General features: G+C 43.6%; 1 protein-coding gene across 1 annotated transcript in view; it reads right to left on the bottom strand.

Moving 5' to 3' along the window:
* LOC145347019 (limbin-like) overlaps positions 1-14,731 on the bottom strand; it is a 130,491-nt gene that overhangs the window by 31,487 nt on the left and 84,273 nt on the right. Inside the window, exon 17 of the mRNA XM_080194915.1 lies at positions 2,527-2,754. Coding sequence (XP_080051041.1) covers positions 2,527-2,754 — 228 coding nt within the window. The remainder of the gene's footprint in view (positions 1-2,526; positions 2,755-14,731) is intronic.

Genomic DNA, 14,731 nt, shown 5'->3' with positions numbered 1-14,731 from the left:
ATATCCACTACCTTAAACATACACTTTCTCTACCAACGACACAGAGTAGCAGCAGTGTGTACCATTTACAAGATGCACTGCAGCAACTCACCAAGGCTTCTCTGACAGCACCTTCCGAACCCACAATCTCTATTATCCAGAAGGACAAGGGAAGTAGATGCAAATGCAAATTCCTATTATGCAAAGGAAAAAAATTATTAAACCCATTTAAAGGGGCCCTTATTATTCATCATTTATATAAATGACATAGGTGACGATGTGGAGGGTAGGATTAGTAAGTTTGCAGATGACATAGAGACTGGCCGGGTGGTTAACAGTGAGGCAGAGTGTCTTAGCCTACAGGAAGGGACAAACAGAATGGTCAAATGGGCAGATATGTGGCAGATGGATTTTAACCCTGAAAAGTGTGAGGTGATAGACTTTGAAAGGAGTAATTTGACAAGGAAATACTCAATGAATGGTAGGATATTAGGAAGTTCTGTGGAATAAAGGGACCTTGGTGTGTTTGTCCACCGACCTCTGAAGGTGGAAGGGCATGTTAGTAGGGTGGTGAAAAATGCGTATTGGACACTTGCCTTCATCAATCTAGGCAAAGATTACAAAAGCAGGGAAGTCATGTTGGAGTTGCATCAAACTTTGGTGAGGCCACAGTTAGAGTACTGTGTCCAGTTCTGGTTGCCACATTATAGGAAGGATTTGATTGCACTGGAGGGGGTACAGAGGAGATTCACCAGGATGCTGCCTGGGATGGAACATTTAGTTATGAAGAGAGGTTGGGTAGGCTTGGATTGTTTACATTGGAGCTGGGCGGATTGAGGAGTAACCTGAACGAGATGTACAAGATGATGAGGGACATGGACAGAGCGGATAAGGAACAGCTGAGTTGAAGGGTCAGTCATGAGAGGGCATAGGTTCAAGGTGTGGGGCAGGAGATTTAGGGGGGGGATATGAGGGAAAACTTTTTTACCCAGAGGATGGTGTTCGTCTGGAATGCACTGCCTGGGAGGTGGTACAGGCAGGTTGCCTCATATCCTTTAGAAAATACGTGGATGAGCACTTGGCATATCATAACATTCGGGGCTATAGGCCAAATGCTGGCGGATGGAATTAAGTGGGAGTTCAGGTATTTTTAATGAGTCAGCGCAGACCTGATGGGCTGAAGGGCCTGTTCTGCACTGTACAATTCTATAATTCTATGGGAACATCACCACCTACAAGTTCCCCTCCAAGCCACTCACCCTCCTGTTTTGGAACTACATCACCATTCCTTTACTGTGACAGGTGTTATGAAGTTGCATATGTAAGATTAAAACATAAAAATATAAAAAGATGTTTGAAAATATAAATAGTGAAAAGAAATGCCAAAAAAACTAAGAAATCATATAGCATTGTCTCTTTAAATAAAGCAAGCGCCTTTCTGTGAACTTTAAATTGCAGAAGCAAATTTGCAACATTTGTATCCAATGGCCAGCAGTCAGTGTTCCATCATAACAAAACAGGCTTTTGAATTGCACCAATGAATATAAAGCAAGCGCTCCAAGACACAGGACCAATGGAATTCAAATGTGAGGTTTGTTGACAGCTTCAGATTGCAGGAATACTGTGACGCATTTGCAGGTAGTTAAACCTGGACAAGAGGTAATAACTGTCAGAGTAAGCTTGCCACCTCATTAGTTGGAAGGAGGGAAAGGTAATACTCTCATATAGAATCCTGCAGTTTAATATACGTATATACTATATATATATATATATCACCTTCAGAAAATCACCATCTAAAGAGAAAGGTACCAACTCAGAATGTGATCCAGACAGAACCAAAAGAAGAAAGTTTATAATTCCAACAGACGCCTATTATTATATTACTTGAGAGTGACTATGTTCTGTAAGGATTTACATCATTGTTCCTGAATGAGTCTTGTAATATTCAATCAGCATTCTCTTGGGGAGTTTATTCTGTTTGTTAATTGTTTTAATAAGGTTGTCACCTGTTTTAAAATAAAGACCTGTTAATTGTTCATGATAGAGAGTGTCAGATCCTGCTTTGAGTTACTAAAACCAGTAACCACCTCACGCACGATTGTATAAGATTACGAGGTGAGGTATATTCCTTCGGCTGGTTCCAAAATCGCGCAGAGGGACAAATCACCTCCACGTCATAACACAGACAAAAAGCATGCAGTACCCAAGCATTCCGGCAATTCAACTTTATTTACACCCTATTCCTAGGGGTTGGAATCAGGGTTAGAACTCTATGAATGGGTGTGTTTCACAGTCCAAGAGATGCATGAAAAATTCACATTCTGCCCAAAGTAGATAAGGCTTTGGCAAAGCTAAATTTTATAACCATGATAGTCTGAAAAAGGAAAGATACTGAAGGCAGTATTAATATTTCTGACTTGACAGGGTTCATGCATAATATGACAGGCATTCAAAATAGGCTAGAATAGTAAGTTAAACATAATTTGACAGAGGAGGATTAAAATTAGGTTTCACGTTATAAGTATACTTCTCTTAAATAACACTCACATGAATGTGTGCCTGAACAGTCTGGGTAAACTCAGGCTCGGGCACTGGCTCTACTGCGCTTAGCTCTTCCAACAGCACTGTCTGGAGGTTGAGAGTGCCGGTGTGAATCTCCAGAGCCCTCACCTGCTTCTTGGCTTTGCCAAGCTGAATTGAAGCCATGCAGGCACCTAGCTTTTCTTCCAGATCCTTCATCTGGTAAGCTCTCTGGTGAAGCAGCTCAGTAGAAACCTGGAATCACATTTAGCCAGCATCTTATTATGACACCCACAACAATTCCAAAGTCCAAGAAAAACGTGAAGCCGGACAGGATAGACAGTGTTTGGAATATTTTAAGAATAGTAATGATTTAAAAGGTGCAATTCACTGGTGATTAACATCGCTCAAGCCACGAGCAGCTTCAAGCTACGCTATGTGACAGAAGCACTCTGCTGACTTGCAATAAGTGCCCAATGAAGAGGCTCTCTGATAGAAGCCTCTTAAATTAATGTATTTAAATCTATTTTATAGACCAAAATTTACAAGGAAAAGAATCAATGGGAGTCCCACAAGAGGGAACATTCTCTCCACATCATCTTATCAAGACCTCTCAGGATTTTACATATTTCATCAAGTTACCTCTTACTCCTCTAAACTCCAGCAGAAACAAGCCTAGCCTGTCCAAACCTTCAGACATACTATCCTGCCTAAACAAAGCAAGTACTGGGGCAACACATTTTTATTCGACTATCTTCACGACCTGGGTTTGATTCCCAGCTTGGATCACTGTCTGTGTGGAGTTTGTAAGGACTACTACTTACATGGCGAAAAGCTGCAGCATGCTACGGTGCAGAGGGACCTCGGGGTCCTTGTGCATGAGTCGCAAAAACCCAGTCTGCAGGTGCAGCAGGTGGTCAGGAAGGCAAATGGGATGCTGGCCTTCATAGCGAGGGGGATTGAATAAAGCAGTAGGGAGGTCTTGCTGCAACTGTACAGGGCATTGGTGAGGCCGCAGCTGGAGTGGTGTGTGCAATTTTGGTCGCCGCACTTGCGCAAGGATATTTTGGCCTTGGAGGGAGTGCAGAGGAGGTTCACTAGGCTGATACCGGAGTTGAGGGGGTTGAGCTATGAGGAGAGGCTGAATAAACTAGGCTTGTACTCGTTAGAGTTTAGAAGGGTGAGGGGAGATCTCATTGAGACGTACAAGATGATGAAAGGGATGGATAGGGTAGAGGTGGAGAGGTTCTTTCCACTCAGAAAGGACAGCAGGACTAGAGGGCACAGCCTCAAGATAAGGGGGGGGTGGGGCAGTTTAGAACGGAGTTGAGGAGGAACTTCTTCACTGAAAGGGTGGTGAATCTCTGGAATTCTCTGCCCGTTGAAGTGGTTGAGGCTTCCTCGCTAAATATACTTAAGACGTGGGTAGATAGGTTTTTAATAGGCAAGGGGATTAAGGGTTATGGGGAGAAGGCGGGAAAGTGGAACTGAGCCATTTCAGATCAGCCATGATCTTATTGAATGGCGGGGCAGGCTCGAGGGGCTAGATGGCCTACTCCTGCTCCTATTTCTTATGTTCTTATGTTTGCACAATCTCCCCATGTCTGCGTGGGTTTCTTCCGGGTGCTCCTGTTTCCTCCCACAATCCAGGTTGGACGGATTAGCCATGCTAAATTGCACATTTGTGTCGAGGGACTAGCTAGGGTAAATGCATGGGGTTATGGGGATAGAGCCTAGGTGGCATTGTCATCAGTGCAGACTTGATGGGCCGAATGGCCTCCTTCTTCACTGTAGGATTCCATGATAATTCTATGTTAAAAATAAAAGTCCTGTAACTCCTTGGAACAGCACACAGAGTTTAGCAACTGTACTAAGTTGTACAAACACGTATAAATTATGAGCAGAAGTAGGCTACTTGGCCCCTTGAGCCTGCTCCGCCATTCAATAAGATCATGGTTGATTTGACTGTAACCTCAAATCCACATTCTCACCTACCCCCGATAACCTTTCATCCTTTGTTTATCTAGGATCCATTCACCTCTGCCGTAACACTTTTTAAAAGACTCTGCTTCCAATGCCTTTTGAGGTAGAGAATTTCAAAGATTCACAACCATTTTCTCATCTCTGTCTTAAATGGGCATCCCCTTATTTTTAGATGGTGACCCTTAGTTCTAGATTCTCCCACAATGGTTATACGTTTCAATCAAGTTGCCTCTTACTCTTCTAAACTACAGGAGACACAAGCTTAGGCTATTCTAGCTTTTGTCATGAGGCAGCCTGTTCATTCGTGGTATTAGTTTGGTAAAGGTTCTCTGAACTGCTTCCAACACACTTACATCCTTCTTAAATAAGGAGACCAATACTGTACACAGTCCAAAGATGTGCGGGTTCGGTTGATTGGCCATGCTAAATTACCCCTTAGTGTCAGGGGGATTAGCACGTTAAATAAGTGGGGTTATGATGATAGGGCCTGGGTGGGGTTGTTGTCAATGCAGGTTTAATGGGCCGAAGGGTCTCCTTCTGCATTATGATTCTCACTCAAGATGAGTTCTCACCAATGTCCTGGGTCACCGAAGCATAACCTCCCTACTCAAATCCCCTCGCAATAATCAATAATACTGTATTAGATTTCATAATTATTTGCCGATGTTAGCTATGTTACATCAGAAACTAATCTGACTGCAGGACAACTATGCATACAAGAGCAACCCATTTCTCAAATCTGTCACATGAATAACTGAAATTTTTGTGTTTGACATAAATTATAACAGAAAATAAGGCCTTTATTTTGAACTCCCTCCACTGCTCCAGAAAGCATGACAACAATCTGACCACAACTCAAACTCATTCGCACCCTGTTAAATTATAAAATAACTCAGGGCTCGGTCAAGGCTCTCGCAAAAGGCAGTTAATCACCAGATCAAGATTGTGGTCGGGGTGGCATGGTGGCACAGTGGTTAGCACTGTTGCCTCACTGTTGTTAGGGACCCTAGTTCGATTCCCGGCTTGAGTCACTGTCTGCGGAGTCTGAATGTTCTTCCTGTGTCTATGTGGGCTTCTTCTGGATGCTTCGATTTCCTCCCACAGTCCAAAAGACGTGCTGGTTAGATGCACTGGCCATGCTAAGTTCTCCGTCAGTGTACCGAATAGGTGCCGGAGTGTGGCAACTAGGGGGTTCATTGTAATGAACAGTAACTTCATTGTAATGTTAATGTAAGCCTACTTGTGAGACTAATACATAAACTTTAAAAACTTTAAACCAGATGACTTCCAGTTCCCAGAGAGTAAGGGAAGGCCCAAGTTGTGGGACTTTTGGTGGATGATCTGAGGCAGGGTCTGTTGGCTCCTCGAGATATGTGGCCTTTTGCAGCACTCTATGGGAGGCAGGAGAAGCAGTATTTCTCCACCCCCTCAAGAAAGCCTTCGGCCTCCACTCCATCTAATCTCAAGCCTCCCTCCAACTCCCGCCCTCTAGATCTCAGATGATCATTCCACAAGGGCCTACAGCTGCAGCCTCCTGCCACTCGTGTTAACTCTTGTCCGTGAGTAAGGATGTTCATTTGGCTGACTAGTCTCTGGGAGTTGGAGACATCAGAAGTTAATGAGGTCCTGTTCTTGAGACGAACAGCACCTTTACATCCCATCATTGCTAGAAGGCTCTTTGGCTGCTTTCAACCACACCATTGACACCAGAGCCAAAAGTTTGTCAAGTCCACAGGATAGTCTGAAAGTTGTGTAACTATTCCGGACACACAGTCTCATTTGGAATGAGGATAATACTTCAGAGAATTAGGCACAGGTATCAATGGGGAAGCTCCTGCTTTTGTGCAATAGTCTAAAACAGGTTAAAAGTTAAAGTTTTTTTATTGATCACAAGTAAGGGTTACATTAACACCGTAATGAAGTTACTGTGAAATTTCCCCAAGTCGCTACACTCTGGCACCTGTTCGGGTCAACGCACCGAACCAGCACTTCCTTCAGAATGATAACGTGTCAGCAGACCATCTTATATCTCTTCCACTGAAGTCAAAAACCAAGAGCTTCTTGTTTGCTATTGGAAAAAAATCAAAATCTATCCCCAGTTTATATGACGTGTGCTGCCCCTGATTCTTTCATCAGTTTGAAAGAGAGAATGGGAATTGGATAATGTACCATCACACATCTGAACACTTCTTCCCTTTCATGGTGCTGATCAATTTAATCGTCAGTTGCTTTTTTAAGAACAAAGCCCTATTGTTATTCACTGCATTGGGTTGACACAGTGGCAAGCACTGCTGCCTCACAACACCCAGGACCCAAGTTCAATTCCCTGCTTGGGTCACTGTCTGTGTGGAGTTTGCACATTCTCTCCGTGTCTGCATGGGTTTCCTCCAGGTGCTCCAGTTTGCTTCCAAAGTTCAAAGTTGTGTGGGTTAGGTTGATTGGCCATGCTAAATTACCCCTTAGTGTCAGAGGATTAGCAGGGTAAATACGTAGGATTACATGGATAGGGACTGGGTAGGATTGTTGTCGGTGCAAGCGCAATGCACCAAATGGCCTCCTTCTGCACTCTAGGGATTCTATGATACTTAAAAGGTTCCCGACTCTACAGTAGGCTTCTCCAATGGTTCACAATACCTCTGAGCTGGCACGAACATCATCACCTTTACAACCTGGCCCAATTCCGTCAAATTTTTGTGGGATAGGGTATCTAAAATGCTAACTCCCACGGTGGAGACAGTGATATTGGGACTGCTGGGCGTGGGCTTGCGACCTGAGCCCACATCTGTAGAAGATTGCCAATGAAAGGAATGGGGAGGGGCAGGAATCCTGGAATTGGGTGCTGCCCACCAATTTTAAAGCCGACCAATTCCACATTGGGACAGGCGGAAATCAGAAACAACATGTGAAGAGAAGCAAGATAGAGGGTTCTAGGGAAAGCGAAAAGAAGAGTGGCAATAATTTGGATTGCTCAACTGAAGAACCAGCACAGAAGAAATGAGTCAAATGCCCAGTGGCGTTAAGTGCTTTTTTATAGACACAACAATACAGGCTAGGTATTCCACAGCCAATGATTTGAGACTTTTAGATTTGAAACTTTAGGAGTTTTAGACTTTTGAGGAAAGTTTGCAAAACTTGCATCCTTGCACTCATATGGAAACATCCTTTCTCCTATGCGTTGAAATCTTTCTAAAAGTAAGGATGTGCAGATTCCACTGGAAGGTACAAAATTAATGTGAGAAAATTCAGTTGTTGTCTCATGTTGCTTCCCCTTTGCGGGAGCCAGTCAGCCAGAAACTGGTTTGCTGCACTAGTGATCTTGATGGGGCTTTTGATGAGGAAATGAGGCCGGGGAATTTCTTGACAATTCATTTGCAGTTTAGGGATTTTGGATTATTGCAGCTTCGATGGATGATCTGGATAAAGCCCCCCCCCTCCTTGTTCCCAAGTGACTCTTAAGTGGCTTTGAACATGACCGTGCGCAGGTAGAATTTTAATTTTCAAAAGCAAAAGCAATTTAGCTGTCAGATTTAACACAGTGATAACACTCTCACCCTTTCATTCGAAACTGTAGGTTCAGGTTCAGCTCCACAAATAATGAGTACATAGCTTAAGCTTACATCCAGTGGAGTACAGAAGGACTGCTGCACTGTTGGAGGCTCCTTTGCCTCTCTCAGGTAGTCATTCCCACAGTGTTTTATTAAACAGTTATTTCTCAATTAATATCATTGAAACATATGTTTTAATCAGATTTATAGTGGGACCTTGCTTCATGCCTGGATGCGTGCAGCTCCAATAACACTCTACGAGCTTGACACAATCAGGACAAAGCACCAATGGTTAATGGGCCTTCAGAATCAAAGAATCACTACAGTGTAGAAGAAGGCCATTCAGTCCATTGAGCCTGTACCGACCACAACCCCACCCAGGCTCTATCCCTGTAACCCCACATACTTACCTTGCTAATCCTCCTGTCACTAAGGAAGAAATTTAGCAATCTAACCCGCACATCTTTGGACTGTGGAAGGAAACCAAAGCATCCGCAGGAAAAACACTGGGAGAATGTGCAAACTCCACACAGTCACCCAAGGTCAGAATCGAACCAGGGTTCCGGTGCTGTGAGACAGCAGTGCCAACCACTGTGCCACTGTGCTGCCCATGTGTAGAAGGAGGCCATTCAGACCATTGAGCCTGCATCAGCAACAATCCCACCCACATCCTATTCCCGTAAATCCATGTACTTATCCTGCTAATCCTCCTGACACTAAGGGGAAGCTTAGCATGGCCAATCAACCTAACCTGCATATCTTTGGACTGTAGGAGGAAACTGGTGCACCCACAGGAAACACGCAAAGACACGGGGAGAATATGCAAGCTCAACACAGTCACCCAAGAATGGAATCAAACGTGGCATTGTGAGGCAGCAATGCTAAGCACCATGCCATCATGCTATCCAAACCTCATCCACAAACATTCATTTCCTCCACCACTGATACACAAAGGTAGCAGTGTGTACCATTTACAAGATGCACTGCAGGAACTCACCAAGGCTCCGTAGACAGCACCTTCCAAACTCATGACTACTAACATCCAGAAGGACCAGAGCAGCAGATGGAAGACCTAGAAGTTCTCCTCCAAATGTGCGGAAAATACTGGTGTCATTAAAAAGAAATTGATTTTGTTTTTGCTGGCAATGTTCTGATTATATATTTTAAACTGTGGGAATATGTAAGATAACTAAGTCAGGGACAGTGTGGCTGTGTAAATGGAACTAGTGCAATTGATATGCTGAGCAACGTTGCAAACAGATGTTTACTTGAAGCAAGTTCGTAACAATGGGGGTAGAACATGAGTAGATTTGAATTGTTGTTAAGGATTCAAAGGAAGGGATAGAAGGTATGAAGGCAAGATATCATAGGAAGGTGCATAAAGTGAGGCTACCACGCCTTTAACCTCTAAAAGCTAAAATCAAGAGATGGAGGTAATTAAGTCTGGGCGAATGCAATCCTAAAGAAGTTGGGTCAGATAAAGGAAAGATCAATGGGCAAAAACATATTTAACGAGATACTCATGAAACCTATGTAGAGAGCTGGCTTTCAGATCAATCAACAGTATGGATATCTGTTTAACTCCCAGCAAGGGGGCCTGTGAAGGAAGCCTATTCTTAAAGCTGCTGCTTTACCCCAGAAACAACCCCAAGAGATGCAACTGCATTGTGTAGTAACAGTTACTGGATTTTATAGATCTTTAAAATCTATAAGGTATCGTGGAGCAGTCTGAGGGGACTTGGATCTGAAGATCGTTAAGATGGTTTGGAGCTGTTTAAATTAGTAATACTGCGTATAGTCATTGGCTTAATTAAGTGTACTTCTAGTTTACTTTATTGTTGCTTAACAAACATTTATTCTTTTAAAATCATCGCAAGAAGCCTGGGACATCATTCTCTAGATTTCAAAACTTTCCTCACATTATATCAAATTTCAAAACTACAGTTGAGGGCAATTTTGGGATTCAGCATTAGCCATGTCAATAACAAAAGCCACTTGCCATCCTAACTTGGAAACATACTGCTGTTCCTTCAAAGTCCCTGGCTCAAAATACTAGAACTCCTTCCTAACAGCACTGAGGGTGTACCTAGAACAAAGGGACTACAGCGGCTTCAAAGATGGCAGCTCTTCACCAGCCTTCTCAAGGGCAGTTAGGATGGGCAATAAATGCTGGCCTAGCCAACGATGTCCGCATGTCTTGAAAGAATATGGACATTACAACAGTGAATACACTTCAAAGCTACCACTGGCTGAGAGGGGAATTCTGAGGTGATGGAAGGCAATGTAGAAACAGAAGGTTTTTCTGATTGTGGCAGGGCTCATCCTCCTTTACAATGGATGAGAGTTCTGTTACGCAGCACTGCACTTCTTGCCTTGCTGTGAAATCGTCACCTCTTCCTTGTGGCGCATCAGCTGGATTTTCAAAACAGGGTTTGGCAACCTGACGCAACTGGGCAGAAGGTAAAAGCTTTGTACCCAATTAGAAGCATGGAGCACCCCCAGGAGACGGGTCCTGTCTGCTTTGCACCAATGGCAAAAGTAGCAGCTGCCATGTAGGGGCTGCCGAAGGGGACAGGTTGCCCCTGACAGGGCCAGAAACTTTGATGGGGATGGAAGTGGCCATTCCATCTGGTTGACAGCAGAAATGACCCTTTCAAAATTAAAAGCCATCTTGGAGATGTCAAATCCTTTGGGATCCCAACTGTGAAGGGCAAGCTCCATTCCCAATCCTAATTTTAATCTGGGGGACTAGTCTTTGCCCAGAGACGCTTCCCTGAGATACATGCTTTTACTGCCAGTCCTTCAAATTATTGTCTTACAAGAACTACTGCACCAAATCCACACTCCTAACAACAAGAAATACTGTCAGAAAATTCCAGGGCAGTGCTACTCAATGCTAAAGTATGCCCAATCCTTTCATAATTTAAACCCAAGTATGAAAACAGATCAATAACTTATTTCATAATTTAAACTACAATGTGGTCGAAGCAGGTATTTAAGAACTATTTGCTTACTAGGTTTTCTGAGGACAACCACAGGTATTTTTTGCACATAGCCATACTGCTTTGAAAAGGGGAATCTCGATATTTAGAGCCTGGCTTTGGATGGTTCTTGATAGTGCTGAAATCATTGTCACTGGAAGTTAATACTTTTTTGGGCCTGCAACATTCCAGTAAGATAACTTGCTTAGTTTCACTTCTTTCATTCCGTTCTTCACTTTTTTTAATACTGTTTAGGCAACCTTGAGCTGACATTTTATGGCTCATCGAATCCCTACACTGCAGAAGGAGGCCATTCGGCCCATCGAATCTGCACCGGCCACAATCCCACCCAGGCGCTATCCCCATGACCCTATTTACCCTAGCTAGTTCCCCTGACACCAGCAGGCAATTTAGCATGGCCAATCCACCGAACCCACATATCTTTGGACTGTGGGAGGAAACCAGAGTACCTGGAGGAAACCCACGCAGGCACGGGGAGAACGTGCAGACTCCGCACAGGCAGTGACCCAAGCCGAATTGAACCCGGGTCGCTGGTACTGTAAGGCATCAGTGGCCACCACAGTGCCACTGTGTCGCCCCTTACACCCAAAAGGCTAGAAAAAAATGTGAAGAGGGCCCAAACCATTAAATCTATAAAACCACTGATTCAATCTAAACCCCAACTCTGCTCCTTTCTGACAGCCACCATTAGCTTATGCCTTGCTGAACTATGAGAAAAGTATCACTGCTGTGACAATGTAACCATTTAAACTTTATTTATTAGTCACAAGTAAGGCTTACATTAACACTGCAATGAAGTTACTGCGAAATTTCCCCGAGTCACCACAGTCCGGCGCCTGTTCGGATCAATGCACCTAAGCAGCATGTATTTCAAAATGTGGGATGAAACCAGAGCATGCGCAGGAAACCCACGCAGACACGGGGAGAATGTGCAAACTCCAAACACACAGTGACCCAAGCCGGGAATCAGACCCAGGTCCTGGCACTGAGAAGTTAGCAGTGCTAACCACTGTGCCACCGTAAAGGAAAAAGCGTTACAGTGCAAACAAATCAGATTTTGAAGTTTCAAAACAAAGACAAAAAGTTAGTGCCAAATTTGTCAAGTGGCAGATAAATGATATCACCAATATTATATCTGTGGGGTCTGTATCTTCAGTAGCGGCAACTGCTTTACCTTCAGGCTGTCATGAGATGTATTGTTTCATTAAATTTGTTCCATTATGTCGACTGGTGAGCTGCTGTTGTGTTTTAACTGAAATTGCAGTAATTGAACCGGGTACTGTACCACCTTCAGCAATGCTATATATCAACTCGTAAATAAGATCAGTTGATGAATCTTCAGGTACAGCCTGTGAGGCTAATAATTTGAAGCATATTCCCCACTTAATTGGAATTATTTCCCTCACGCCCTATTTCAAACGTTTGCAGGATCTTTCAGCTCCATGACTGGAACAGTTGCCAGACTGATTGCACAGGGAAATGGCTTTTCACAGCCGCTCAACCACTCACTACAAAATCTGTCAGATACACGAGGCAGCTTCGCTTTTAGTAGTCATGCTAAAAGTAAATGCGGGCACTGCTGCCTCACAGTGCCAGAGACCTGGGCTCGATTCCCGGCTTGGGTCACTGTTGGTGTGGTTTTTTTCCACGTTCTCCCCGTGTCTGCGTGGGTTTTCCTCTGGGTGCTCCAGTTTCCTCCCACAGTCTGAAAGACGTGCTGGTTTCCTGCATTGACCTGAAAGAGCACCTGAGTATGGCGACAAGGGGGATTTCACAGTAACTTCATTGCAGTGTTAATGTAAGCCTTACTTGTGACTAACAAATAAACTTTACCTTTGAAAGATTTCCAGTGAGGGGTATGTGGTCACGTTGGATTTGTGGAACCAGGCACAAGCTGCAGTGAGGTACAAACTTGGCAATTTTGTATGAATGATGACTGGCAGGCTTAGACATTTTCTGGCTATCCATTACAATCCTGATCTACTAGCGTGGGAATTCTAGGATAGAAGACATCCCAAAACCTGCAAATTTTTCACTGTAAAATTTCAGCATTGTTACAACTCCATCCTCATCAATTGCAATCTGTTTAGGTAATAGGAAAGATTTCCTCGGAGTTCTGACCCACAGAGAGATACCTCATCTGTCGCTAGTGAGTATCAAAATAATTGCAGACAACTTGCCTGGACACCAATGATGGCAATGATACTCTGATTGCTACCTTTCAAAAATCAACACAAGGAAGATAACACCTTGAATAATCAATATAATTATTAAAAAAAGTGAAAACTGGACACGTATGCAAAAATATTAATATAAGTGCATTTCAAAGAATTCTATAGTGCAGGAGGAGGCCATTTGACACATCGATTCTGCATCAACCATAATCACCCAGGCCCTATCCCCATAACCCCATGCATTTACCTTAGCTAGTTCTCCTGACACTAAGGGTAAAATTAGCTTGGCCAATCCACGTAACCCACACATCTTTGGGCTGTGGGAGGAAACCGGAGCAACCGGAGGAAACCCACGCAGACACGGGGAGAATGTGCAAACTCCACACAGACAGTGACCCAAGCCGAGGATCGAACCCAGGTCTTTGACCTTGTGAAGCAGCAGTGCTAACCACTGTGCTGCCCTGCTGTCCTCTGACTAGAAATACTCGTTCCACCCCCCAACTGTCCACCAGGCACGTTATCTCCTGAGTGAAACAACGCAAATTTTTAAAAAAAAAACCCAGGATTAAGGGGAAGGAACTTTGAAAAATTTATCTCAGTCAGCTGATCAAGAGATCACCTGGTCCTCATCAGTTTACCCACTTTGTCCTAATGACTCAGTCAGGAATTGGTTCAGTTCCATCTTGAAGGCCGTGCAGAGAATCGGCAAGCAACACATCAGACGGCAACATATTCCAAAGAAACTGCCTAACATCCAGTCTTGCATTTAAACAGCTTAAATGCATGTCCTCTTGACTTCCACAAGCTGACAAGCTGGAATAATTCATCAACAGTCTTACAGGGCAACCCTTTTAAAGTTTAAAGACCCCCCCCCCCTTAATATTTTATATAACTAGACCAGGGCACCTCCAAGACCACGCAATCAAAAGTAATGAGATCTAACCTTACAAATCTGAGCAACACAAATTCTTTAGTTGTCCTTGGAAATGTTCCCAAGGCGCAAAGCATCATTGCTAAATGTCTCCACAACTTTCATGTCCTGTCTCTCAATTGCTATCAGTCTATCTCCTTTTTAAACCTGCCGGCTGACTAACGTCACTAACTAACTTCATTAGAGATTTGAAAGCAGGACACCTTTACACCGAATCGAGGATGCGAGGAATCTGAATGTTTTTATATCTGAAATGTCAGCCTTCTGATCTCGTTAAGCAATTGGAGGACAACCTATATTAAGCAATAATTGTGGTTTGGAGTTGAACTTTCCACAAAGGGAGAAATAATGCTATCCTTAGGGAAAAAGCAGTGCAGAAGGAAGAAAGCAACGTGTGAAAATGCCATGATCACATGGGCGGGGGGGGGGCGTTGCCCTATTCAACAACAGGGGAGAAAAAAATGAATACTGGGTTCAGAACAAAGTTTTCCCCATTAAATTTATAAACACAAGAAAATAAAAATGCTACCCAGGAACATCTGATCTATATTTGGTGTGAATTAACAGCAATTGCATGAATAAATAATAAAATAAAAT

This window comes from Carcharhinus amblyrhynchos, chromosome 1, assembly GCF_965287045.1.
Source record: "Carcharhinus amblyrhynchos chromosome 1, sCarAmb.v2.hapA, whole genome shotgun sequence".
NCBI lineage: Eukaryota > Metazoa > Chordata > Chondrichthyes > Carcharhiniformes > Carcharhinidae > Carcharhinus > Carcharhinus amblyrhynchos.
The sequence above is the reverse complement of the archived record's forward strand: the minus strand, read 5'-3'. Positions and strand labels throughout refer to the sequence as shown.